This window comes from Pterocles gutturalis, unplaced genomic scaffold (genome assembly GCF_000699245.1).
Source record: "Pterocles gutturalis isolate BGI_N339 unplaced genomic scaffold, ASM69924v1 scaffold34975, whole genome shotgun sequence".
In the NCBI taxonomy this organism is placed as follows: domain Eukaryota; kingdom Metazoa; phylum Chordata; class Aves; order Pterocliformes; family Pteroclidae; genus Pterocles; species Pterocles gutturalis.
Window position 1 is genome coordinate 367 of NW_010141993.1, and position 27232 is coordinate 27598.

General features: G+C 41.8%; 2 protein-coding genes across 2 annotated transcripts in view; one reads left to right on the forward strand and one right to left on the reverse strand.

The window, feature by feature from the left end:
* The first annotated feature begins 877 nt into the window (after positions 1-877).
* Positions 878-6845, forward strand: CASP6 (caspase 6, apoptosis-related cysteine peptidase). The gene is made up of 7 exons (XM_010084223.1): positions 878-914; positions 1695-1737; positions 3785-3931; positions 4365-4441; positions 4891-5066; positions 5659-5815; positions 6401-6845. The coding sequence occupies exons 3-7, from the start codon at positions 3816-3818 to the stop codon at positions 6637-6639; spliced, it is 765 nt and encodes a 254-aa protein (XP_010082525.1). The 5' UTR covers positions 878-914; positions 1695-1737; positions 3785-3815; the 3' UTR covers positions 6640-6845.
* Positions 6846-8164: 1319 nt separating this feature from the next.
* CCDC109B (coiled-coil domain containing 109B) overlaps positions 8165-27232 on the reverse strand; it is a gene marked incomplete at its 5' end in the record, with an annotated part of 32695 nt that continues 13627 nt past the window's right edge. Inside the window, 7 exons of the mRNA XM_010084224.1 lie at positions 8165-8371; positions 9290-9406; positions 10853-11056; positions 11894-12054; positions 12265-12369; positions 15593-15763; positions 16035-16110. Coding sequence (XP_010082526.1) covers positions 8294-8371; positions 9290-9406; positions 10853-11056; positions 11894-12054; positions 12265-12369; positions 15593-15763; positions 16035-16110 — 912 coding nt within the window. The remainder of the gene's footprint in view (positions 8372-9289; positions 9407-10852; positions 11057-11893; positions 12055-12264; positions 12370-15592; positions 15764-16034; positions 16111-27232) is intronic.

Here is a 27232-nt window from a genome sequence, read left to right on the forward strand (position 1 = left end):
ATCAGTCTTCACCAGATCTCAGACGAGTACAAGCCAGTGTAAGACAACCAGAACGCTTTTCATAAATCATCATAATTTCAGTAGTGTTTACCTGATCGAAGCTGCAGTATGACGGTGGCAGTCAAAAGCTAAAGACTGACAACTGCCTGAACAGGATTAAAAGAGCAGGAAGACCAAAAAATTCTTTTGGCCCAGGAATTCTGTTTGTCCTGTGTCTACATGACAGCATTTTCTATGTAAATGTTTGATGACTGTAACATTTTTTACGGTCTGTTGTTTTTTGGGGGGTGGACTACCCCACCCCTCCCTTAAGGCAAAAGCATCAGCCAGATCTCAGGTACACAAGCGAACATACAGTGTAAATTAAACATACAGATGCACTCTTAAAAGATCTCTGGCTTCCTATTATCAACATAGTCACAAGTACAAGTATAGTTGCTATGTTCTATCTACACTTATTTTTCAGCACTTCCATCATTAGTCTGACCTATATGTTATGTTTCAAGCAAACTGAAATAGCTTTTGTTTGCATTCGGTTACTGGTGATAACTGTAAGTCTCAACACCTGGAAGGACGATGGATATTTGCCAGTAGGAAGTTTACATGTAAATACTAACACTTAAAAGCATGTGACTTCCTTTGAGCCACCCCGCTCTCTCCTGTGCTATGGTGTTCAACAGAAAATATTCTAAAGCCAATTTGAGGTTTCTGCAAGCTTATTCTAATGTCTTTATGAACTTTTCTCCTCTATCAACACATAGCTGTGTTAGTTTGTTTTGCAAAAGGCTTTAATCAGATGTGAAAAGGTAGCATCATATATACAAAATAGTTTGTAAATATATTTATACATGACCCATCTTCTATTTTAATTGCAGGCCATGTCCAGTTGGATAGCAGACCGTTAACCACCAAAGGTACAGTATAGTAGCTAGTTTTCATAATGTGGTAGTTAGTCTCCACTGGCAGTAGTAGCAGCAGCTGTGATTTTATAGCCCATTGAGATGTTTAAGAAAAAGGAATAAATATTTTGGCCTAACCATCTGCAAGTCTTTAGTTCTGCATGCTCCCAAGATGTGCATGTTCCCTGTTGTTCCCACAATGTTACCTCTATGTGCATTCTGTTATTAGAGATACTTATGTCTACATAGTTTAGCAGAAGAGAAGCTATAAATCTTGCGTCTTCTCAGTTGTCACTAGCTATACACACTGCTACACTACTTGCATATGTACTCATATGCATATATACTCATATGCTGCATCCCACCTCAAAGAGACTGCTCAGCTTTGCATTGGCAGCATCACTGGAATAACCACCAGTGTATTTTTAGATCATGTAAAATCATAACTATTGAGTTAGAGACTGTTTAAATAAATACAGCTAGCTAGTTACATAAAATAATGATCTCCGAATATGTCTATATAGATACAGATACACAGAGACATGTAAAATATGGATGTCTTGACCACCTACAGTTCAGACTGTTGGAGTCAGAACGTTAAGAACAGCCTCCAGAAGCTGTGGGTGCAGACAAACGCTAACAAAGCTGTTGAACTGCATGCCTACTTACCTGGGGTGTGAATGAGCTTTTGGTTCACATGAACAGCTAAACTTTAAGGCTGGATGCACAAGTTAAAATTGTTTATTTGTAATGAATGATTTAGTGGCTAAATCACTTTTTGATCTCTCTCAACAGATGGAAATAAGAACATCACAGAAGTAGATGCACTTGATACAAGGTAAAGTTCTGATGACAGTGACAGAGAGATGGCCCATGGCATTGAGGTCAGTGCAGGGTTTTCAGATTTTTGTTAAGAATGTGACTGGATTATGCAACTCAACTCCAGCAACTTACAGAACGTGTTTCTAGCTTTAGCTACACCAGATGTAGAACCACCCTTGTTATCATAAAGGCATGCAGAAGGAACTCAGGAGTGGACTCCTTTTATGTTAGGCAATGTGCAGAGACTGTGTCAAAAATACCACAACAGTCTAAGGAACAATTGGGCAGACCAAGGGATAGAGTGTAGCACAGGAATATATCCCTCTAGAAGGAGGGTAAAGGGGCCATGGGATAGTCATTCCATGAATTTTTCCTACTCCACCTTACAACATCATCGAGCACTGGAAAAGGTAAACTACCTGCCTGAGAACTTTCTGTGCCTCACCCACTCAGTGAATACAGCTGAGCAGCAGAAGAACTAACTGTTCAGGGCACCATCCTTTAATGGTCATTCACAGGATTCAGGGACCTAACTGTCCAAAATCCCTACTAACCCTACATCTATCTGAACCCTGAGGAAGGTAAATTGCCAAATCCAAATAAACTCTGATACTGGTACAGGTGAAATATCATTCATAACTACAGGGCTAAAGTTCACCATTTTTGCATTTTATTGTGTTAAGTACTCAAACTGGGGAGAGTGTGATAAAGCACCTCACTTAACGTTTCTTATTGGTTATTCAGCCAGCATTGTAGAAACCCCCAGACTTTGAACAGCCATTCAGAATTCCTGTTCCTTGTTTGAATTCTGATGCAGACATTACAGAAAGATGACTTATTACAGGGCTGTTCATAATAAAGTAGAGAAGCAGAAATAGTTTACGGGTAACTTCAGCCATTTTGTAGTGAAACAAAAGCATTTTGCTGATGAAACTGCAATCTTTAAGTCTGTAGTCAAATATTCTAAGCAACTTCCACTGATTGCACCAGAATTGAGCATTCCATAGCAGGAAGAAACCCCAGTAACATGGCAAAAATGACAGCTCTGACTAGAGCCAGTCCTAGGGCAGCATGACCTGGGCTGTCATTCTGTACATCCACAGCACTGGCCTTGTCTATTGCCAGGGCTATTGCCAGAAACGTTTTCGTTTCTGTTCTGTGCACTGATACCTCTTGTCTACCAAAGCAGTAAGATTGCCTGCATTGGCTCTCTAAATACAGCCATGCCAATGCTTGGAAGTGACCTTCTGGGTCCAAGTGTACAGTCCGTAGTGTGCTATCACAGACTTCTGTGTTGTGTTTTGCTCATAAAACAATAAAACTGCTGAATGCTACTCCAAACACACATGTGCTCCATACGTTTGTTGCCGTGATAGTTCAAAGTCCTTCTCCTTAGAAGTAGGGTTGGTAATTTTTTCTGTCCTTCAGAGCAATACTGCCCTTCAGCTTTAGGATTTTGTTGGCTCGTTGCTAAAAACTTAGATGAACAGTTGTATTGTCATAGCTTTGATTTTGTTAGGGTAAATAATACAGACTTGTCCTCCTTTTGCAAGGTACACTATGCACACCACCTCATCACCAGTTTATAGTGGATTGCTTAGAATGCAGCACTCAGTTTAGTTAGAACTTGAAGCAAATCTCAGACAGCTACAATTCCAAATAAGTACATATACACTATCCAGTTATGTTAAAATAATATTTAGCTAAACACATAACATGGAGAATTGGAGCCAAGTCTAAAGTGCAGTTATGTGTCTTACTGCATTACTAATGAGACAGCCTCCTGACAAAAGAAAACACAATTACATTGTAGAAAAACTGTACAAGCTACAAGTGTTCAAACACTTGTTTTCACTGAATTGCTTAACCTGGCCAAGCTTTTCAAAAAGGCCTAGCAATTTAGGCTCTTCCTAAAATATTGCACATTTTGAGGTCTTGTCTTCTGAATTGGATCCTCAAAGTCTCTAGCCAATTAAAAAAATCTCAGCTAGCAGGAATACAAAAAGGGAATTCAATTAGCCACTAACTCATTTATCAATAATGTTTTCTGTCTCTGGCAACAGACAAACACTTGATCCTGAAGTGCAATACAAAATGAACCATCAAAGAAGAGGAGTTGCATTAATCTTCAATCATGAGCACTTTTTTTGGCATTTAAGGCTTACAGACAGACGTGGGACTCTTGCAGACAGAAACAATCTGAAACGCAGGTCAGAAACTTTGTTTCTCCACTCAAACTTAAAAAGCTGAACTTCAGAAATCACGGTCAAATAAGCAGTTTCCGAAATGTTCCATTTAAGTAAAGATCTTGCAGCCATAAGCACCTATGCAACCTTGTCAGAGAAAGCTGTACCAAAAAAGCTTCAAGGCACAGTCCTTTGAGTCACAGAAACTGCTGGCACAAGTCCTGTGATTTTGGTGTATCCAGACTTCTCTTAGGACAAACTGAAGTAACTTTAGACATTATGTATTACACCTGCACTTGACATGAGTTTGAGTTGAAAATCAAGTTCAGTAGTTTTTTTCATAAATAATGCATAAATGTGAGTATGCATTCTCTCACAGGGAAAGCAACTGAGTTGGTAGCAACTGACATATAATTTCAGTAAGATTTTTACTGATATTTATGTGTTTTAACAATAGTTTGACGGACCTTGGATTTGAAGTCAGACATTTTGATGATCTGAAAGCAGAAGACATGCTGCAGAAACTTTATGAAGGTAGGAGACTATATATTGGTTATGTCTAACTATTTGTAGCAGAATTTCCAGTTATCTTTTATTCCATTCTCTCTCTTCATCTAACTTAAAATAATTTTTGTGCACAAAGGAGTTGTTTGATTTAAGGAGTTAGGGGTTAGATTTCAGATTATTTTACTGCAATGTAAGTGATGCTTCTGTGGAAAGAACTAATGAAGTCAGTAAGAGCTGAAAGAAAGTAACTGTAGCTGGGAGAAGTTAATAACATTATTCTTTTCACTTGTAGTGGCCATTCCCTTCAGCCATATTGAATCATTGCACCTTCAAATCTCTGCAGTATTACACTATCTGAAAATAGGGTTCATTTGAAAAAGGACTGATTGGAGATTAAATTATACGATAAAATGTACAATGTTTTGTACTTGAAGATCACTGTGCTTAGTAATCTAAACACCCCCTGACTGTTTCAGCCTCTAAGGATGACCACAGCAATGCTGACTGCTTTGTTTGTGTGTTCCTGAGTCATGGTGAGAATGATCACATTTATGCATATGATGCCCAAATCAAAATTGAGGCAATCACAGACATGTTCCGAGGGGACAAGTGCCAGAGTCTGGTAGGAAAACCAAAGATCTTTATCATTCAGGTAAGATGTCTGTTCCTGAATTCAGTGGAGTTAACACTGACATATTTGTTCTTGTGATACAGAAGTTAGTTTTCCTGATACAGTCTTTCCATGAAGGAAAGTTGTTTGCATCTTCAGGAAAGAAGGTATGGAAAACTGTTCCTTAAAGGTATTTAAGACAAGGATTCTTCTCTTTTAAAAAAAAATCTTTACATACACAAGTGTTAATATTATTATTCTAGCTGCATTTAATAAGAAGGAAGTTTATGAAGAGCAACCCAAATTAAGCCCATGTTAGATTGACTGTCTGTATATTTAATGGCAGAGAAGACAGTATCATTTTTTGGAAAAAGTTGTGTACAGCCTCAGCTCAGTTCCTACTGTTCGCACCTCACAGCCCTAGGCTAGGCTGTAGAAGGCTATCAAACCTCCTTACCTTCACTGCTTCCTTCCAGGCAACTCCCTTTACTTGATCCTTATAGAAGATGGTTTTTTGTGGGCTTTTTTTGGTGGGTTTTTTACTTGGTTGGGGTTTGTTAGGGTTTTTTGGTTTTTGTTGGGTTTTTTTTTTTTTTGGCCAAGGTGAAAGCATAACAATACTTCTTACCAACAGGCATGTCGAGGTGATAAACACGATGATCCAGTTATTCCTCAGGATACAGTAGACAGTAGCAATGAATCCACTGTCAATGAGACTGAAGTGGATGCAGCTGGTGTCTATACCCTGCCTGCTGGTGCAGACTTTATCATGTGCTACTCTGTGGCACAAGGTAAGTTCTAATATTTTAGATCTGGTGTCTGATACTTCACTGTAACAAGCTTGAACACTTCATTTTGTACTCAAAATAATGAGCACAGTTCCAGGTCATCTGTTTTACACGTCTGATAAGTGACATCCTGGGAAAAAGCCTCACATGTTAAGGAACAAGTGAAAATAAACTATCAAGGTTGCAGTTAATTTACCAAGCAGAAACATTCTCATCAATCTTGCTGCTGACAGCAAGCATTCCCCTCTTTTCCAGGATTATAGGATTCTGGTGGCTTATAAATTTCCCTGCACTACATGGCTGCCCTCTCCTGTCCTCAGTCCCATCTGCTCTCTTGTCATGGGCAGATACAATGTTGTAAGCTACCAGGCCCTGAGCCACACTTCTCTTGGCTGAGCACTGTAAGTGGTCTCAAAGCCATTTCCCGTCTACAGTTTCCAGTGAAATTACATTATTGGCAAAGTGAGATTTACACCCATTAGCAATCCCTTACGCATGCAGCTAGCGAGCAGCAACTCTCATGAATATTTTTCAAGTGGCATCACTGCTAACATTTGGATATAATTTTATGTTCCTATTCTACAATAGGTTACTTTTCTCATCGTGAAACTGTAAATGGCTCCTGGTACATTCAAGATTTGTGTGAAGCCCTTAGGAAGCACGGCTCTTCCTTGGAGTTCACAGAACTTCTTACTGTTGTTAACAGGAAAGTATCTCATCGCAAAGTGGATATGTGCAGAGACATTAATGCTATAGGAAAAAAACAGATTCCCTGTTTTGCCTCAATGTTAACAAAAAAATTGTATTTTCATCCAAAATCTAAGTAGATTGTTATTTAACAATGACAACCATTAACTAATATTCCCTGCAGAAGTGAAAAACTCACCATCTTCGTTCAGGAGGGCAATATTCTACAAGATTGTTTGCAAAAACACTGGGATCAAATGTTATCGTTTGTATATATAATAGTTTCTAAAATCTTAAAGCAATTTTAAAGCTAGTATGACAGCTCTGTTCATCTCAGGGAATCTGGAAACTGACTGGTGCAAAACTGTTAAGAGGTGCTCAGATTTTCTTGAAATCTGTACTCTAGGTTCCTTTTTTTTCCTTAAAAGTTTTTTGCTTCAATTGCTGTCTAACTATGGCAGATTTTACTATTTCCAAAACATTTCAGATGTTGCATTAGATTAGCATTGCTTCAGGAGCAAAGTTTACAGGGAATATGTTTGTAGGACAGCTTTTTAAACCTGTAGACAGCTGTATCCACCTTACAATTTTTGTGGATTTATGGAGTTTTTTAGACTTTTAAAAATTTTTCTCTCAACACTAAAAAGGAACTTAATTCCTTGAGTACAATTGTAGCATTAATATAGATAAAAGGCTTCTTTTTGCTTGCACATCATTTACGTTTGGGGCACAATTAAAGCTTGCTGGTGCTTTGCATCCTCAGGAGAAAAGCAAGCAGTAGTGAAATGAGACCATGTACAGCTTGCTTAGCATGACTTTGGGTAAGCTCACCTTGTACATATCTCTGAAGCTAAAGCAAATAATTTCAAGCTTACTTACAACTGCTGGACATGTCGAGGCAGCTCTGCAAAATAGAGCTATGTGAACCTTCATACCTTGGTGTTGGATCAGCTTCTTCCTCCCCTTGGCCCCAGAGATCAGCCATACTCTGTCACTGTATACATAAAAGCGATAGTGCTTTTGTCACCATAGGACATTTCACCGTAGGATTGTTACTGGTGCAGCATCAGTAATTTCAATTATACTTACTAGAAGTGAATATTTCTTTTATTATTTTCTCCATTACTAGTATGTATGCTTAACTCTGGGGACAATGGAGAACTCAAGCTGAGAACAGTGTCTTAATCCACCTTCCTGTATATAAAATATTTGATTTATGGACCCTACTTTAGTTAAATCTTTCCATATACTATATTCTGAGTCATAGATGCTACATCATACTATGGATACTTTTAAGCTTTGTATAAATGACATATGCTTGAATGTTTTGATAAATTCTTTCATTAAAATGCAACGGTGAAACACAAATGATTTTACAATAAATGAGTTTGATATATCTTACTTTTTCATCAGTATTTACTAAAAAAGCTTAGTTGTAGTGCACGGCTAACCTCCACCAGTGGTGTTACACCAACAGAGTCAATGCATAGAGCTAGGGAAAAGGAAGCAGTAATTTCAGGAAAAAAATCCTTAATACTCATTTTACCAGCAGGCAGAATGCCTCCATTTTACTAATGAGATTTGACAAATATCTTGAACAACTTTGCTTCAGCAGCTTCTTTATAGGGTTTTAAATAAAAAACCAAGCACAAACCATCAAGTGAACAAATAATTTTTATAGATATTTATTGCAACTTTCAAAACTATAGTGGTCAAAAATATCCAGTTTTTATGGAGTAACTAAATGTTCGTATCAGCTTTGAAAAGGCAATTCTAATATATACAAAACCCAAGTCACTCCTTGTCATTGATTTCCTGGATTGGAAGCCTCAGGTGCAGAGGTTGGCGCAGACGTCTCAGGGATTCTTCTGCCTGCCAGTGCAAGAAAGAGTGAGAGGTCATCCTTCTGCAGCCCTCTGTTTTCTCCTCCTCTTTCACACATCCAGTATCTTTCTCAGAAGGCATTGGTCTTACACAAGAAACCAAACTAATCAAGTGTAAGATCCTGAACATTTACAGACCTGCTCGGGTCATTCAGACAGTCTCAGAGAGCAATTACAATTACAAAATCCATACTCACAGGCTACTGAAAAAGCATCAAACTCTAGCCTTATGCTAAACGTGGCTCATGGAATGGTAATTGCATGAGTCTGAACCATGAGACTTGAACTAAAATTAGGGGTAGTTTCAATTTTCCTTTACGAGACACTGAACACTGTGCTGGGAAGATGGAATTGGGGGAGTAAGAATTGAGGAGTGGGATCTGCTACATTTTAATATGAAGATTACACTTTCTCCCAGGCACACAGACCACCACCTTTAACAGAATGTGGGTGAGTGGATGGAAAATCTAAGCCTTCACCTGAGGAAGAGGATTAAGTTGTCAAATGCTGAACTCTGCAAGACAGTTTCCTTCCAAAGAAGGAGGAGATTGTGTTACCACAGCAGTGCAGCAAACACACTGTCTCTGAAAGCAATACAGCTGCTCTATTAAAATGGCTGGAAATGCAACCTACTCGAGCATGCAAAAAATGGATGTGTAGGGCTGATAAACTGACTTATTTGTTTTAAATTCATGAAGGTTTCCCTTTCTGATGACTCACTGAAGTAGTTTCTAAATCAATGGCATTGTATGGTTATTTAAAACAAACAGCTCAGACTGGTTATAAGCAACACACTGTTTTGAATGTCAGTAACAAACCTTGAGGTCAATTTTCTCTTAGCTGAGAGTTCACTGAAAGAGTCTTAACCCAGAGGCTACCTCGTTATTTAAGGACTGTATTTACATACCTCTGCTAGGTCTTCTTTGAGCTTGTTATATCGTTCCACATTAAAATGATGGGTTTTGGATTTCCGATAGAAGTAGTGGAGGAACTGCCTGTCCTTAGCAGCAGGGTAAATGTAGTCCTGGTGAAGAAAGCAGGGCAAATATTTGGGGTTAGCAAGACAACTGGGTAGAGGTCAGAAGATCATCTGCACAAATGAGTCTTCAATAGAATTTCAGCCTCTTTCAGGATGATTTATCTAGTTCAACACACATGTTCTGTTAAGAGGCTGCACGGGAAGTTATGCCCTTACAGGGGCAATGGCCTTTTAGACACACAGAATCATAGAGTTGTTGAGGTTGGAAAGACCTTTAAGATCACTGGGTTCAACCATTAACCCAGCGCTGCCAAGTCCACCACTAAACCGTGTCCCTAAACATGGTAGGAATCATTTTTATCGCATCTAAAGGAATTTTCAATCATAATAAAGACATTGTGTGATCTTTGTGACTGGAGCCACCTGAGTCAATGGACACGACTTCCAAAGAAAGTTCAACTACTATCTCTCAAAGACTTATTTGAAAGTGTCAAACAATGGTGTCAGCAGCTGTTCAAAAAAGCCAAGAAGTAATCTCTTTATCTACTTATACACAAAAAGTAGGAATGCCTTAGCCCTTCTTAAAAATCAGTGACTCCGAGCCAGCTGTTCATAAAAGCAGACATATCTCCCCTTTTCACTAAAGGAACCTGACGTCTCAAGAGGTCTATAGGTCCATTGGTATTATGGAAGGCAGTGTTGGCTACTCTTCCACATTCCTCCGTAACAAAAAGAGGTTTGCATCACAGAAAGCTTGGACATCAAGATGTCCACTTTGGGAGCAAAGTACAGAGCTAAAACAGGAAAAAAGAAACATTCCTCAAAGTCCTACAGGGTTTCAGGACAAGTCTGTGCTGTGCAGCTCAGTTAAGATCTGTTTTTTTTGTTACTCAGCAACATTTTTTCTTCTAAACAAAGCCTGTTTCCTGCCCCATTTCAGCTGTCCTAGATCCACCTCCATTCAATCAAAGTCACAGAAAAGCAGTCAGACTACGAAGAACAAAGCAATAACATTTTTCAGGCACTAAATTTGGTATATTTCAATAATGCAACTGCCAGATTTCCAAACCGCTTGGCACCCCGCACAGTTTGTATGTAAACTCGAGGAAATAGAAGCTACTGCTCAGTGATTTGCTCCCTGGGCTGCTGTAAGCCAGCGCCCACAAACTGGCACAGCACTACCAGTCGCTCTCCCTTTACAGCAATGAGCAAGGTGCTGTTAACTATTCGAAGTGACCTACAAAAATTTAAAATAAAAGGAGAGACTTCTCCCATCACTTTTCATTCCCATGAAATCTTACAGATCGTAGTTCTGGCTTGACTTTGTGTCATGTGAAGTTTGTGTCCAGCGCCCTCAGGGATCAAACAAGTCCCTGTCTGATGGCAGGGTACTTACTGAACTCTATCTTCATCAGAGCCCAAACACTGTGAGTTTCAGAGTCAGTTTTCCTCCTTTACGACACTGCAGATGTTTACAAAGCGAGGACTCACCTGTTTAGTAACAACAAAGTAGGCATAGAAAGCCATGGCACTCCCATAGGTAATGAAGTATGTGACTGGCTCCATGATGTCCCATGAGTAGACCCACCACGTGAGCCACGCCAGCGCTCCCCCTTGCGTTGACATCAGAGCTAAGCCCACCCACAGGAGCCTGGAGGTCTTTGCATCTGCACTGTCCGTGATTCTGGCTTTCATCTGCGGAAAAGAAATAGAGAAACCTGTTCAAGCAAACACGAGGGCAACTGATGAGCAGCTCTTCAACTGTTTTCTCCTGCTGGGCTAGATCCTTTTTCAGGATCTTTTACTGACTCCCCTTAGCGACTTACTCTGCCGAGAAAGAAAAGGACTGAAGTCCAAGGGCAACCAGATCTGGCTGTTGTGCACCAAGAAATGCTGCTTTTAATCTTTCCTTCCCACTACTAGGGATTTGCACCTACTGGACTTTCATTTACCATTCCAAGCAGCTCTGGTTAGTGCTGAGGCTGGTCCTCACAAAGTAGGTCTGAAGCCAAGGAAAACTTTGTCCACTTTGTCAGACTCTTTCTAGCTTCCTCCTCTCATGCTGGGTTAGCTCAGCCTGCCCTAGATCAACATTCACACCTTCCCTTCTTGGATTATGGCAACCATTAGTCCAAACAATTTGCCTTGCTGCCATGGCGATACGGGAAACCCAAGCCGAAGCCACAGATGATTTTTACCTCGCTATTGTTTCTTCTGTAATGGGTATTCAGAACTCATACAGCAATAGGTGACTGAGTGGACTTTCAATCCCAGTACTGACCCTGCTGAGGCTTGTTCATGACAGTTTTTTCCAGGTGGTGTGGTTTCTACCCAAGGAATGCACATAGCAGGAGAGAAAATAACTGAATTGAAAATAATTTTAATTATATTTGAATTGACCCTTGTTTACGTAACAAGCAAAACAGACACACCCTAGCCATCCATGCTTATTTTTTTCTGTCACAGGACTTACTCTTGATGAAAGGATATGCTTTTGAGTTTTAAAAAAAAAAAGTAACCCCACTTTCCAACCTGTTCAAGAGGCAGCAGCTCTTCTTTCAGATGGTCCAGTTTCTGTAGCAATTCTCTCTCTTTCCTAATCTGGTGATTTTCTAAATGTAGAGCCACAAACAGCCTGTGAACCAGGGATCTGATATCTTCCATTTCAGTAGCACGCTCACTACTCAGCCTATCTGAAAAGAAAATGTTTGTCATAGAAAACATTTCAAGAACCCACGCTTCTTTATTCTCTCCCCACCTCCAACCCCCAAAAGCAGGACCATCCGGTGGTAAAAAAAACAAAGAGAAACTCCTTTCTCCAGACAGGTTCCAGTTCTCTGGGCCTTCCCATGCCTTTCACTAGATAAAGTCAGATAATCAGAGTTACTAAGCTTTGCTCTTACCTTTTACAGGAGGTGATACACTGTATGCGGTGCTGTTGATAACAAGTTTAAAGTCATTCATCAATAAGACCTCCATCAGGGTTGCATCAGAGACCTTGCTGCCATCTGCAGAAGAAAGATTTAAGTTTTACATCATTTATCATAAGCCAGCTTTCACACTTCCTCCTCGTTTCACCGTCTGCCACACCTCACCACAGCGAGGAGGCAAAGGAACAGATCACATCCCACAGGGAGCTGAAAACAGCGACAAGGAGCTCCCGGAGTCATTGGCAGCAACATGTCATGGTGCATCCCCAGAGCTCTCACTGGCCCAAGCCCAGCGGATCCCAGAGTCACCCAGTAAAACCAGCCCCCAACAACCCCCCAGAGCCACACACCACTGCCACTGGACACACGGCTGTGGGTGGCATGGGGGTTCAAAAGCCACAGAGAAGCTGCCCCATGGTAGCTGTTTGACCCGCTCGTCATTTCTTACACAGAAAAAGGGAGAGAGCAGTGGCGGAAAAGCAGCTTTACTCCCGAGATGAACAATGATGAGGCTACAAAATATGAAGATTTTCGTATGTAAATATTTGTCACAGAGCTACTGCCCCAGCTCCTCTGTCTGTCCCATGTGCCCACTGCAAAAAGGCACTGTAGATAACCCACACCTGCAATTATTTATTCACGCAACTCTGTCCTCGGGCCCCATGAGGCTGGGACTACCACACTCCACGAGCTAGGGCACCAGCTGGCTCCCAACCCACCCTGCGTGGGTGGCAAAGCAAGCCTGAAAGGCTAACACTTGCAATCCAAAATCTGAAATTTTAATGTCCCCATCCACTCATTTATTTTTTTTCCTTTTTTAATAGGGTAATACAGCATCAATCCTCATTTGCATGTAAATTATTAAGGTGACATTTAAGCAAAAAGGCTCTTTTTTCTGGATGTGATACAGCGCTGATGTATTAACCTGTCCAACCTTTCATTAACTCAAAAGCAGAAAAGTTTGGAGGGAAGGAGGATGTTTTACTTTAGAAAATTCCCCACAGACTTTCAGCAAAAGGCTACTTTCCTTCTAAGGCTACTTAAGCACAGGTGTTCAAATGTGGACAAAGGGCCATTTTCTCCTTACAGAACTTTTGCAGGACCAAAATCAAATCTACAGAAAATGACAGTGAGTCATCACACACAGCACTAATGCTCTCAATTAAGGTTGGGTTTCATTTAATGGCTAAATGACACAGAAGAAGTGTCTACACTAAATCAAGGCTTCATAATTTTTTTTAAATAATAAATATTTAAAGTCAACTCTCGGTACTTGACCAATAGTTTCTCTTTACAGTATCAGTTTCCTAATAAATTAAACATCTAAGTTGTTCTCTAACATTACAACTGCCTGGCATTTGAAAAAGTCCAGACCAGAGAACTGTTTAGCTGTCATTCTTTTAATCAAAGTGAACAGTATTTCTATTCTAAACTGGGGGGGAGAGGGGGGAGGAAGGGGGCAGGGGTGGTGTTAAACAGATGAGATGAGGTTAAAATGGCCCAAATTCCTCTCCACTTTGGAACCTGCTGCCCAGCCACGCCAAAAACGCCAGACTCGTAGGTTTCTTACAGAAATTATCTCATGCTTCACAAGTGACGGATGCTTGCCCTGAAGCAGAATGAGTAGTTAGCTTTTGCTGACATACCCCAGAAGAATGGGATTCAGCAGGGAACCACAAATCCCTCCGTCCTGCAGGTCTCTGCACAGATAGCAGTACTCGGAGGTTAGCCGTTTGCTGGCGCATGTTCTTGGTCAGCCCTGCCTCACACCAGTAAGAAATCCTTTTTAGTGAAAACTTCCACGTTAAGGGGAAGGCCAGCTGCTGACAATGACCATTTGTCACAGCAGCTTCTGAAGACAGAAGAGTCTCTTAGGAAATTCACTTTTTCAAGAGAATTTTCTACCTTTGCTGCTTAGCAGATACAGCAATAAAGAAAACCAGCCCCAAAGTTCCTGTGTACATGAGGCTGATGTACGTACTGGGATCCACACAGCCCACATCTCCACTGCTCTAGAGGGTGTTCTGCAACATATTGCTCTATGGGGTATTTTCCTGTTTTACTAAATGTGCTCTCAAAGGCAACTAAAGCAGCTTCTACTAGATCTGTGGTTTCTGGACCTTCTAGGAGCATCAGTCTATTTTCAGTTCCTTTAAAAGTCCCTGCAGCCCTCTGCAATATCAACTGGGAAGAAAGGGAACGTTATGAATGTGCCCAGCTATGAAACTAGACCAACCTTCCTTGACCTCATCCTTTCTTCTGTTTATGTGTTACCTGACTGGAAATAAATCTTTCTACAGGGATGTAGCTATCCTTTTTTCTTTCTTTCTTTTTAGGGAGGTGAGAGGGGAAGGGAATAAATAGATGCTTTTAGTTAGCCAAATTCGAGTTCCTATTCTACCAGATTCAGGCAAGAGAGCTACATCTCACATCTCATTTCTACTTTTGAGACTGAGTCCTTCTCTAGGACCAGAACAGGGGTCCAGACTTTTCGTAATTGCTGTGGAAAAACTACAAAGCGCTGCCAAAATACAAACCAATTTGACTTGGAAATAAAAAGGAAAACCAGTTTAACTCACTGGATGTTAGCTTTCATCAACAGGCAGACCGATGAGACAAAACACAAAAAAACAGTGAGCAGAGCTTGAGAAAATTACCTGAAGACTTGGGACAGTGTGATAAACAGTATGCTACAAGGAAGAAAGAGCACGTCAGCGCTAACATATCAGTATTGCTGTTTCCTTTCAACCCAAGGGCCCCAAGGTACTATACTCTAGTTAATGAATTAAACCTCCCCAAAGTCTCAACAAGAGACTTTATTACCTGGTTGCTTAGGTCTTAATAAGTTTTCCTTATGAGTTTAAGTTTGTAGGAAGGCAAACAGATTCTTCCAGCTCTAGCTAACACAGAATAAGTGGCAGACATCAGTCAAGAGCTTGACTGTTGCATTTCAGAATGATCACAGAGGACAAGGAAGGAAAAAGATATTAAGGAAAGCAGAATAGAGAAACTTAAAGACAGCATTACAAAGAGAAGCTACCTGAAGAAGATAATAGAGGATACTACTGGGATATAAGGATGGTTACAGCAATATGTCCAATTCTGCATTTTTAATCAGCCTTTCCAAGAGGACTCATATATTAAATGTGAAACGCCGATAAACCTCAGAAGGGTTCAAGAACTACCCCAACAGCAACAATGCTAAACCTGATGGAGGACTGAACTCATGCTTCAGAAGAGAAGTACCGTCCATTTGGAGAGGATTGTATTCATTTTGAGGAATGACAGAAATGTAAGATACCTGTCGCCAAGACTTCCGCCCTCTCAATTCCTTTATCCTCTCTCTGCACATCCCGCAGGAAGGCCCCCACAGTGGTCATCATTGGCTTCACAGGGAACCGACAGCGCTCACTTCTTGTGGGCAGCGTAAGAGTTATCACCGGAAGACCGTGTCTGTAACTAATAGTTACTTCTGGGGGGAAAAAAAAAAAAGAAAATTAAGGGAAGAAGTCATATCATAAGTTGTAGTTGAATTTCAAAGCTGTTTTTAAAACACAGAATGAATAAAGAAAATCACACAAAACATTCTAGATTTCCTTAATGAATATAGTACTTCTACTTCTGGGAGATATACGTATATATGTATAACATGCAACTAATGTCATCTTACCCTGGTCCCCCAAAATAAATGAAAAGCTTGTTGACGTTGAAGAGAAGAGGGAAACCCTGCTGGGGAAGCTTACCGTCAGATGGCACCAGCGTGCTGTAGGGCGCTCCTTCCCGGCCCCTCCGAGCTCCGGGGTGCCTCCGCAGCCACACCTGACCACAGACACAGGGAGCTTGCTTTAGAAAGGTTAGGATGCCTGATTTATCTGGTCAAAGGCAGTATTCAGCCTGTCACGGTGACCTGAGAGCAGAGCTGTCGGTCTGAAGGAAACCCCCTCACTTCGCATTTCCTATGCAAAAGGCGGAACCACCCTCATAGAAAGCACAAACTATGCCAAAGCTACTAAGGTATTGCCCAGAGTTAAACTTTCTGTCTAGTGTGGTTTAAATAACTGAAGGAAGAAGTGGAAAGGGAAGGAAAGAAAGGAAAAAAATAATGGCAGTGTTTCTGAAGTGCTTCATGCAACTCTTACAGTAAGTTTTCTACTGTCCCCCAAAACCAGCCGCTCGAAAGATCCCCACATCGTGGTGCCTGAAGGCAGAAGTGTTCTGCAGCAGTTCAGAGTCCGCAGTGTAACTCAAAACAGTGTGCATGGTTTACTGCCACATCATAAACAGAATGGCACTCCTCATAATCTCTAATAAAACATAGGTGACTGAGGTCACTCCTCTCTGCTTCTTAATTATACACCATAGACCAAATGTTGACATTCATGGTGTTAAAAGACAATAAAAACAATGCAGCCTGCCAAAGCATGGAAGATTTTTTTTAATTTTTATTTTTAATTTTATTTTTTGGCTGTTTCAACTCCAGCTGAGATGCTGCTGCAGCTACCACCACCACCACCAGCCGCTGGTACCACATCGAAGGAGGCACACCCAGACGCAGCAAGTATCCCCTAAGGGATGACAACAGGTTTTGGGATCTGCATGGTTGCGCTCCCAAGCACATCCCTTCCAGAGACATTGGTGAGAACCATCAAGACACATCGACACGGCCATGTCAACACAGAGAAGACAAACTACTCTCTTTAGACCCACCTACTTCATTGCAGTGGCTCCCCCAAAGCAGGCATTACTGCTACCAACTAAGTGTAACGGGCAGAAGCAGGATGGGAAATCACATCCCTCATTATGCTGGTTACCAAACATTGTGCGTGGGCTGGACCGAGGCGTGGGGTTTGAAATATGATAGTTGGGAGAAGAGGAAAACGATGTGGCGGCAGATGACAAGGATCGATTCTGCCTCTGGTGAGCTCTATAGCTCATCTTTCTGAAGGCCACAACATTGCACAGTCTGAGAGCTAATCTCCTTCAGCAAGGCAGGAAAGGAAAGGTACAAATGCAAGAAGCGTCTGCCCGGTGAGCATGCCAAGCACCGCTCACCACGTTGACGTGATTTATTTGTTTTTAAAGAATCACAAGCTTGACTGTTTTGAAAGGAATATCCTACTAGGTTAAATACAGAATTCATCTGTAAAATGAATTTTCACATCCAACACGTGATCTGTTTTTTCCACAGGAGACCCTGAAGCACGCTGATGAGAGCAGCCCCTGGTAACAGCTGTATGTGCTTCCTAACACACACCGGGGAGGAGCACCGGCCACAGGGACCCGAGATCTCTTGACTCAGTTCAAGGCATGGACTCTGGGAGTCAAAACTCATGAGAACTTAAGGCACAGAGTAATAATTGTGATAAAAGTAATCCAATATATTCCACTAAAAATACCAGTTGATGTAAAACAGAAAATATATACCCAGTTTAAAAAAGTACCTTCTCTCTTAAGGGCACCTCCTGTCTCTAATAGCAGAGAAGAAATGGAGAATGGAAATTTCAACAATCTGGTTTACAGCACAGCTTTAGGGACTAACATAGCAGCAGAACTGAGCTGGAAGTCTAAGCAGCCAGACACAGGGGGTGGGAGAGACAGGAATAGCAATGCTGCATTTTTCACTTTTGAGAGTGGCAAACCACTGAACCCATCTACATTGAATTTTCTGGAGTTAGCTGTTCCAAATAAGCCTTCTCTCATGATGTTGAGTGAGTGCTGCTGAAAACTTTAGCTCAAATTTATGTGTGACCAGTTATGTGTGAAAAATTGCTATCATCAGTATAGGAGGTGGCACGAAAGCCTCTGATCTTCCTCAGCGCTGCATATGCAAATAGAAACCTCATCAGGAACCAGACCTTCTGTTCTGTGGCAAATTGTAACGTGGGTGGGAAGGGACAGAGCAAGAAGTAAAAATATTTTTCTCATGAAAAAGTGACCTCGAAAACGGAATTCTAAAATTCTACTTGCCATACCAAAATGTTGTAAAAAAATCTGAATCAAAACGCAGCTAGCCAACAATCACATACTTGAAACTGGTTTGACTTTGCTTACAGAAATCTCAGAAGATGCAGTTTGGTTTGTTATTTCAACAGCAAAAACAACATAATGCTCCTTCCACATTCAAGTGCCCATTAATTTGCATTTATGAGTGGAAAGCTTTTCACTCCAACCAAAAGACACAGAGTCAGCTCAACACTGTCTGCGCTCTTCTGGAAGTGCCATCCGACACTACAACTGAAGTATTATACTCCTCTAGTGCGAGATGCTGTTGATAATGCCTCAAGTCAAACTCATAAGCAGCTTAAAAAAAAAAAATTTACCGCAGACTGTTACTATGAACGCTATCGATTCCCTTATTCTCATTTCCTTCCCTCTAAGGCAATGATAAGAATCTGAAATAGAAAAGCACAATAATAAAACACACTACTCCACCGAGCGTAAGCTGTTTACCCTTAATTACACTGCAGCAAAACACACATTATTAAATGCATCTTGCAGCGTGCTTTTCAATGGTGACTTACATATTTTTCTATCTCTAACAAACACACCTAGAAGTTCTCTGCTATGAATGACGTTGGCTCCCATCTGATTCCCCAAGGGAAACAATCTGAGCCATTAATTAATTACAGAGTAACAATCTGCAATTTCAGAATAAAGTATCTACAGACATTTCAGAAAGGTTTAAAACCAAGGGAAAGAAGGAAAAAAAAAAAAGCAGGTGCTGTCACAGTCTACTGACCCTGCAAATCTTGCACACCCAAGATCAACAAAAATGAATCAGTATTCAGACCAAGTTTACAGTAACTACACATTAAGTATTTCCCTTTTAAAAGTGAGTCACCAAGACCATTTTGGAAATATCCGCTGTTAAATTTCTGTGCCGTTTTTATAAGCAATCCCACATGAGTAGGTGGTTGTTAGGGTTCCTGATGTCTTATTTTCCTACAATCTTCTTACGAGTGCCCATCTGAGCTACAGAAACACCTTCTCTCTCGTTAACTTTTCAGTCATTTGTCTTTGCTTACACTGAAAGGATTTTCATTTTTTCTCCACCAGTCCTAGAACCAATTTAGATGATCATGCACCAACAGCCTCAATGCAAACAGCAGCTTCAAGGCACATTGCTCAGATTTAGCAAGATCCTCTGGAAGCCCAGCTTAAATTAAACAAACAAAACCCCCGCAACAGAGACATCACTCATTCTGCCATAATACCCCTATACCTAGGAACAGTTTCAGCCAGGGAAGAGACTTCTGACAGTGGGGAGCATTCAGGATGTATTTCTCTTTCTTAGGAAAAAAAAAAAAACCCAAAAAAACCCCCCACAAACAAACAAAAAAAGCCCCAAAAACCAAAGACAGATTTTCTTTTTCTCCTGAGACAGAGCTTTCCTGTCTCAGTATGGACCATGGGGTGAATACCTTCTCCCAGCTGCTCCACAGGGCACTACAGGAACTGCAAAATTTACATTTCAACCCTGCAGCTTATTCAAAATCCACGGTATTTTTAACCCCTTCCTCAGTGCACAGCAAAGTTTAAAAAAGTACCCAAGAGGTCTCTTGCAGCAAAGCAGTAGTTTCAACATGAGTATGCATGTTCCAGTGATCCTGAAGAAGCAAGAGCAATACAGCATTCTTGTGGCTTTCCTTCAAAACTCACTTGCCTTACAACACGGAGGGGAAAAAAAAAAAAAAAAAAAAAGTTTGGTTTCCCATACCTGCTGCTCTTTCTGCCTTTATCATCCCTGGTGATCTTTCATTTCCTCCCTCTGCTCAGGTTCCACAAACAGTTGTCACTACATTTAAGCAGCGAGATGAACACTACCCATGACCAAAGTGACAGCTGTGATGAGAAGTGCATCAAGACAACCAGCCACCAAGAACCCCTTTGATGAAGTCCCAGCTGGTCAAACTCGCCACCGCAGCAGGGCTTCGCCAGGGAGACCTTCCACCCAGCTGTCCCTCAGCAAGTCTCCATCCTCCGCTTGAGTTCTGCTCACCACTCCTTTGTGCTCCCTCACCCCCTCCCTGCCCAAATTCTTTCTCCACATACACACTGTCCCCTCTCCTTGGCACAGGCAGGTAGGGGAGAGAAGCCCCTGCAAGTCACAGGTGACTACGGGGGCAAAGTCCCTCTTCTCCCACGGTGTGTCACCCAGCTCATCTGGCTCTCCGCCGGGCAGCGGAGGATGCAGACAATTATGCAGGCCAAGTGCATTGTTAGGAGGAACACCAAGAATTGTGTCTTATTTTTTTAATCAAACCTTCTTCTCCTTCCCTTCCCACAAAGAGCAGATCTCAAATCTCCTCTGAGCCTACAGTTTTACAGTATCGTAAATCTCGCATCTTCACCCAGCTTCAATAAAGTCCAGTTGTCTGGAAGTTGCTGTTCTGCCCAACCTACTTTATTTTCAGAATGGGAAATGGGATGCAACACCTATCAGGAAGTTTGCAAATCAAAGAGGGGTAAGACTTTGAGAGGGAGGGATTGTAACATTAAAAGGTATTTGTGTTTTATCCAAAGGAAAAAGCAAGCTTATGTTCAAGAGCTGTGCCATCTGTTCCCCAACAACAGTCTTGGTCAAAAGATTAATTTATCACCACAGACAGGATTTTTAATTTGTCCTACGGAATGGATCTTGGCTCTTGTGCCGTGCCTTCTGGGACAGGCATCCTACCCTGGGAAATGTTGCAAATTTTACTTTAAGGGTAACAAGAGTGACTTTGCTTTCAACAATATGCTTAAAATATATCCTATTAGATAAGAAAATACATATGTTCCTACAAAGGTCTTAGAAAGAGGGTATCTTAATGCACACAGCTGCTATGGTATCCCTCAAAAAAAACTCCTTAAACTCATCTCTAGGAATAACACAAATTTGTCAAATTGCCAGCCAAGAAAAACCTTGTTTAAATTTCAGCTGAAATGAGATAACAGAAGATAAGGACGCAAAGAAAATGCACTTACAGGTTTACCAAAGGTACAGCCAACTGTCGCATTTCTCTTACAGAGCTTTTCAGATTGAAAGCACCGGGCAGGTTGTAGCACTACAGGGAAAAAAAGATGATGTACAGAACTCCTTGTCGACATTTTCATTTAGAATGGACACTTCTATTTACAATATAAATAACCCTACTCCCTCAACACAATAAAAACAGTTTTTTTATACGCCTACAAGCATGCACTTCTGTCAATTTTTATAAGCATTGTTTTCCCAGGCTTTTCTTTACTCAACCGTGGAGACTGCAAACGCCTTAAGGCATTCACAGCTTGGTGAATAAAGAAGAGTTCTTGGGAAATTTGATTGACCCAGGGCTTAGAATTAGTATCTGGCAGATTTGTGCAAAAAGGTCAGTCAGAATCATCACCAGCGGAGAAATTCCCAGTGATGGCTCCCACTCGGCTTTTCAGCAAGTTTTTTAGCCAGTAACACACTGCAGATCCGCTCCGTCAAACAGACCTTGGAAAGGGAACCAGCTGTGCAGCTGCTGAAATGCACCAGGCGGCATCTCTGCAGCATCCCCTCCATTCCCCACTTAGCTCCTCTCCAGTAAACCATTTCCATCCCGATCCCACTGGGTGCACTTCCCACCTCCCTAGGGTCTGACCACAAGCCGTGAGGAACCCCAATACCCTGAAAAATCAAAGGAACCGTCTCCCCTGTTCCACTGCCCGACCTTTTTTGCTTCCCCTCCCTAAAAACTTAACTGCACTATTCCTATGTAGTAGCAGTGAAATTTCGCTCTCCCATGAAGAGCATTTCCCCACAGCTAGCCATTTCTGCTGCTCAAACACCATCATCCCCACAGCAGAACGTTTCTCGGCAATGCAGACTGCTAGCTGCAGATCCAGAGCCACCTGCACCAGCCTCCAGCCAGCTCTGCGAGCCCGGCTTTGAGACGAGCAGCCTCAAACATGTCCCCCGTCACCTTGGGGCAGAGGATGCCATCTCAGCAAGAAAATGCAGACCAAGAAAAACTGCACTTGACTTCAGCTGGAGCAGAAACTATATGAACAGCCACAGCCAATAACCAACAGCAAACTTAAGATCACAATTTAATAGAAACTTCAACAGGTTTTGTCAGAAACTGTAGAGCAGCCATTTAATAGATCCTGGCAGCAGGAAAATTTAAAATAAATTGAAAATAAATCAGACAAAAGCAAAGAAAGTAAACATTTCTAAGCAACAACATCAAAGGGGCCACTACAAACGTATCAGTACCAATGTGTTTGAGAGCTTCCAGCTTCCATGCACACTCCACAGGACAGCTGCAACAAGCTGGGCTTAGCAACGCTGTTGTAGCAACAGCAACACTTCACTTGCGAAGATAACGCTGTTCAAAGTCCCTTATCAGAGGTGTACATAAGTACTTTTAAAACCATGAAACCCATCTAAGCAGGCGGGCTTACAACCATCTAGCTGTTTTCTTGGAGAAGAGCTTTGCTGGAAGAAGTAGCTTCAACGTTCCTACTAGACATGTAGCCCCAGCAGAGACACCTCCAACATCCAGCCACTGCTCTGGCATGAAACTGCTGTGCTGTCTAGCATGGGGGGCCTCATCAACCCAAGGGTTCAGCAAAGGTCCTGATGAGCATATATGTCTTGGCCCTTTATGACTTTTGTGTAAGGACCTATCACCCTCAGATACCTGTGGACAGAGGTCTCAAACATTGCTATCATCCAAAGAGACCCACCAGAGTGCTGTCAGATGTCAAGAGAAAAAAAAAATATTTTTGTTTTATTGTCTAATTTTCTTTTGGAAGTCTGTCTTCTCCCATTGCTGTCCAAGAAGCTATTTTAATCTAAAAACATCAACTGGCTGTGGCTTTGCTGATGCTGCCCACTTCCACGTTCAGCTGATACCAGTGTTTTAAAAGCATACCTTAGCTGAAACAGTGACTCAGTAAACTCACTGGCCACATGCCTCATCAAATCCAGCACACTCTGATTTTCACCTTCTTCCTGTAGGAGTTAAAGTACAAAGCCAGCAATGATACTTGGAAATGAACACCCAATACTGGCTGTGACACACGGAGCTGTCACTGCCCTTCAGTCTTCACTCCGTACAACCAGCCTGTATGTTTATACCTTCCTATAGAGCGGGCAAAGCAAGCAGAAAAACGACATTTTTCCTGTAGCGGTTTCCAGTGGCTTATTATGATGAGAAAACCAATTAAAACCAGTACAAGAAGATGAAAGGCTCTGTATGCCCCGGATGGTCCAGCACCTGTGTTCCGATGCGCCTGCCGTGCCTCCCGGGGGGGTAGCAAATCTGCATGTCAGCTGCTCACTTCTCACCCCAAAGCCTTTGAACTCCAGACAATTAGGAGTTGTTCTATTTCCCCTTCCTCCATTAATTCACTTAGGACATGTATTTGAAAGACTGACGCAACAAGGCAAGAACCTGCATTCTCTAAACGCAGGGGTTACTAGAGTGTTTTTAGGAACCCCTTATAATGCTAAAGCAAAAAAAGAATTTAATGCCACGCAGAACAAACAACAAATAGCCAAAAGCTGCTGCTCTTATTCTCCTCAGGCCTGTAGTAAGATCAATATATATCGGATGTAGTCATCTGGTCTTCCAACACAAGCAGATTGCTATAATTCAATGGCTACAAGGTGGAAGCTCTTACCCAGCTCTGTACTTTGGGATACAGTTAGAAGAATCTGCCACAGATGAATCAGACTCCTGTGGACAGGAGAAGGAAAATGCCTTTATAAACTGCCCCATGGACACGCAGGTACTTCATCTTTGATGCACTTTCCAGGTGTTTTTCCTGCAGTCCTATTGCAAGCTCTTCCCAATCCAACCGGCCCTCGGCCAGGGACTGCACAGACTGTTCCCAGAGTCTATTATAGGAGTGGATCTTTCTTATCTCAGGAAAGGTACCAACTTTAATATCCATAAAAGCAGAAGAACCATGCTGACATATTCCCTGCCATTTTATAAAGCAGCAATTTTCTTCCTGCTGGCGATGTAAGCAGGTGACCTGGAAATCAGACCAGTGGTAATTCTGGATCTGACTCAGCTTGCAGACTTGGCAGAGTCACCCCCATCCAAGTTTTCAGGCAGGGCACTAACCTCACGGTGCTTCACACCCCAGGTGTTGAAGCCTGGCATCAAGCACCCAAAAGTTACCACAGGCTTCAACCTCGGTCACCCCTGCCTTGCAACCGAGCACCCCAAATCCATGTGCATGTCATAAAATGTCGGGTTATTCAGTCTCTAGACTTCAGCTTTACAGCAGAAGTACAAATTAAACTATTTTTGAGGTGGGCACTGCATAGTGGCAGACAAAGATGATATCCTCATCCCTCCCGCACAGAAGGGTGATACTCTGTTTGCAGCTTTGGCGTATTTCTCTACGTTGCCCTCTTTTTCAGTCTGCACTTGCTTTCATAACATACCCTCACTTGGATCCCAGATGAGCCCAATTTCACATCCCATTCCTATTCTCCTTAGAGCGTGAAAGGAAGACCTTCCACACAGTGCCAAGAAAATCAATACAACAGCAACATTTCCTTACATTTCCTCCATCTGAAAAGTGGACCTGGGTTTAAGGAATCAGATGGGAAACAGCTGACCTCGACTATTATTAACGACAGTCTGTTTTGAAAACTTTAAATAAGCTTCAACCATTCGCCTGCAGACAATGCAGTCACGCAGTTAAGCTGTATAAACTCATCCAGCACTGCATTTTTGGTTTGGTTTTGTTTTTACAACCCATGTAGTGAGTCACTCATGTATTTCCTCTTTCGTTCTTCCTTTGCAAGGAAAAATAGTCAAAACGAATTAAAAACAATAGCCAGATCACAAGTTTGGACATTTCATAATTCTTAAAAAAAAAAAAAACCACAAATGAGAAGGAATTTTTATTTCTGCATTTCTTGGAAATAATACAAAAAGCAAACGGTACTGAAATTTCCGAAGCGGAACACTTCAGCCCAGAACTGCCCGTCACTTTTTTTGATAGCTATTTCTTTATCATCATCAGGCGGGGCTGTTTTGAGATCTTCACTTTTAAGCTGACTGTAAATCTGTGAATAGTTCACTGATGACTGACCTGGAACAACTACCGACAATACCCATGGGCTTGGAGCGTGGAGATTTAGCCAGGCTCCAGTAGCCAACAACATCTATATGAGTAAAAGTGCTGAAAACCTGTATTTACTTTGCACTGTGTAATCCACTGGGATTTTATAAAGTAATTGTTAACTGACTAAATTAACAATGTGCTTCATGAGTTCAACCCTTCATGGTGCAGCTTCACTTGAACAATAACAAAACAGATCAAATCTAGGGAAGAACAAGAGCTTTCTGAAAATTAACCTGGCAACAACAGCAGAAATCTGCGTAAGGCTGCAGGATTCCTAGGTCTCTGCGGGGTGCTGCTTCTTTACACCAAACTGTTAGCTTCAGCCCACGTTGCTGTTTATCCCCTACCGCAGAAGGAAAGTCATGCTCCTGTCTTACTATGGCTGATGCCCAAGAAGCTGCTCTGCCAGGTCCTGCACCTCCAGCCCGCGACAGTCGGGACCTGACTGACAGCTGCCAGGAAAGGAGAAGGGGTGCCCCGAGACAGCCCTTTGCAGCTTCATGCTCTCTGAAGGATGCCTCCGCTTCACCAGCCTGACCCTACCTGCTAATCACGGTTGGCATCCTGAACACGAAACAGAATGAACACTTGGCATCTTAATCCTTTCCAGTGTTTTATTTTCAGCTGCTGGGTGCTCAGGAGCAGACATTGAAGAGCACCTCAACCCAGAGTGTAACAGCTGTCAGCATCTGCTGCTCAACAAAGCACTGAGCCTGCCAAAAGGATTTTTTTTGTTTGTTTGTTTAAAAAATTGCTTTGGAAGAGAGGGAAAGGTTGGAGGCAGGAAACATGTTCTTATCTTTTAGAGCACTTACGGCTAATTTCATTATAAACCTCTTCTTCCCAGTATAACTGAGCATCTCTGTCTCTGATCCTCAGACAACTGCTGCAGGCAGGGAAGTACAACTACTTCTTTATCCAGACTGAAAAAAACCCCCTACACTTTAAGTGACTTGCCAAAGGTAACACACAAAGCTTATGGTGGAGTAAAGAACAAAACTCGTGCATCAGAGCATCAACTCTGCATCACATGTGAAAGAGGACTGTGTGCCTCCCTGTTCTAGGACTCAGCAGAAAAAACCCTACCAAGACAAGCATTACATTTCAAATCACCCACCTGCAACTTTTAATTTTAAATCTATAATGTCTAAATCCTACTTCAATAAGTGCATATTTTTGTTGATTTAACTATTTTTTAATCAAAGGATCTTGGTTTTTGGGGGGTGCTGTCCCATCTGCTGCCTGTATTTTGGGGGCACAGCAGATCAGGTGCCAAGAAGAAAGAACGACACAGAAACCAAGAGCTGACCTCAGACCCTACCAATGGCCATCACGGTCCAGACAAGAGTCCACCTAGTTCAACATCCCCCCACCCACCTATAGGAGGGCAGATCCCTCGGGGATGTCCAGGCAGGAATGAGAACAGGGCAAGAATGTTTTCATCCCCTTCCATAGCACATTTTTACGTTTTCCTCTTTGAAAGAGCAAAATCCAAGTGCATTTAACATGGGTTTCACAAAGTACAGCAGCTTGATGTCCTTGGCACGCTACGATTCCACTTTGTCTCACAGCTATCACTGCCAAGATCACACGTACTAAAGACACTCAGCAACTTGGTTTCAGGAGACCCTATTTCATAGCCTTCAGCTATTTTGCTAAACGTAAAAAATATCTGCAATAAGTGAAATCATCAATATTCAATATATTCTAGTTTCCTTTTTTCAAGGAACTGGACATTAATTGTCCTTGCTCAAGAAGCAGGACCCTTTGCAGCCATTTACCCAGAGAACTATGATCAACACATTGTTAATTACCTTCTTCAGCCACTGGTATAATAAGACTC

Bases quoted from the DNA above. Each gene is read 5' to 3' on its own strand.
- CASP6 (XM_010084223.1), top strand. From the start codon at position 3,816: ATGAACCATCAAAGAAGAGGAGTTGCATTAATCTTCAATCATGAGCAC. The intron at 3,932-4,364 runs GTCAGAAACTTT...TTTTAACAATAG, and splicing joins AGAAACAATCTGAAACGCAG to TTTGACGGACCTTGGATTTG. The intron at 5,816-6,400 runs GTAAGTTCTAAT...ATTCTACAATAG, and splicing joins GTGCTACTCTGTGGCACAAG to GTTACTTTTCTCATCGTGAA.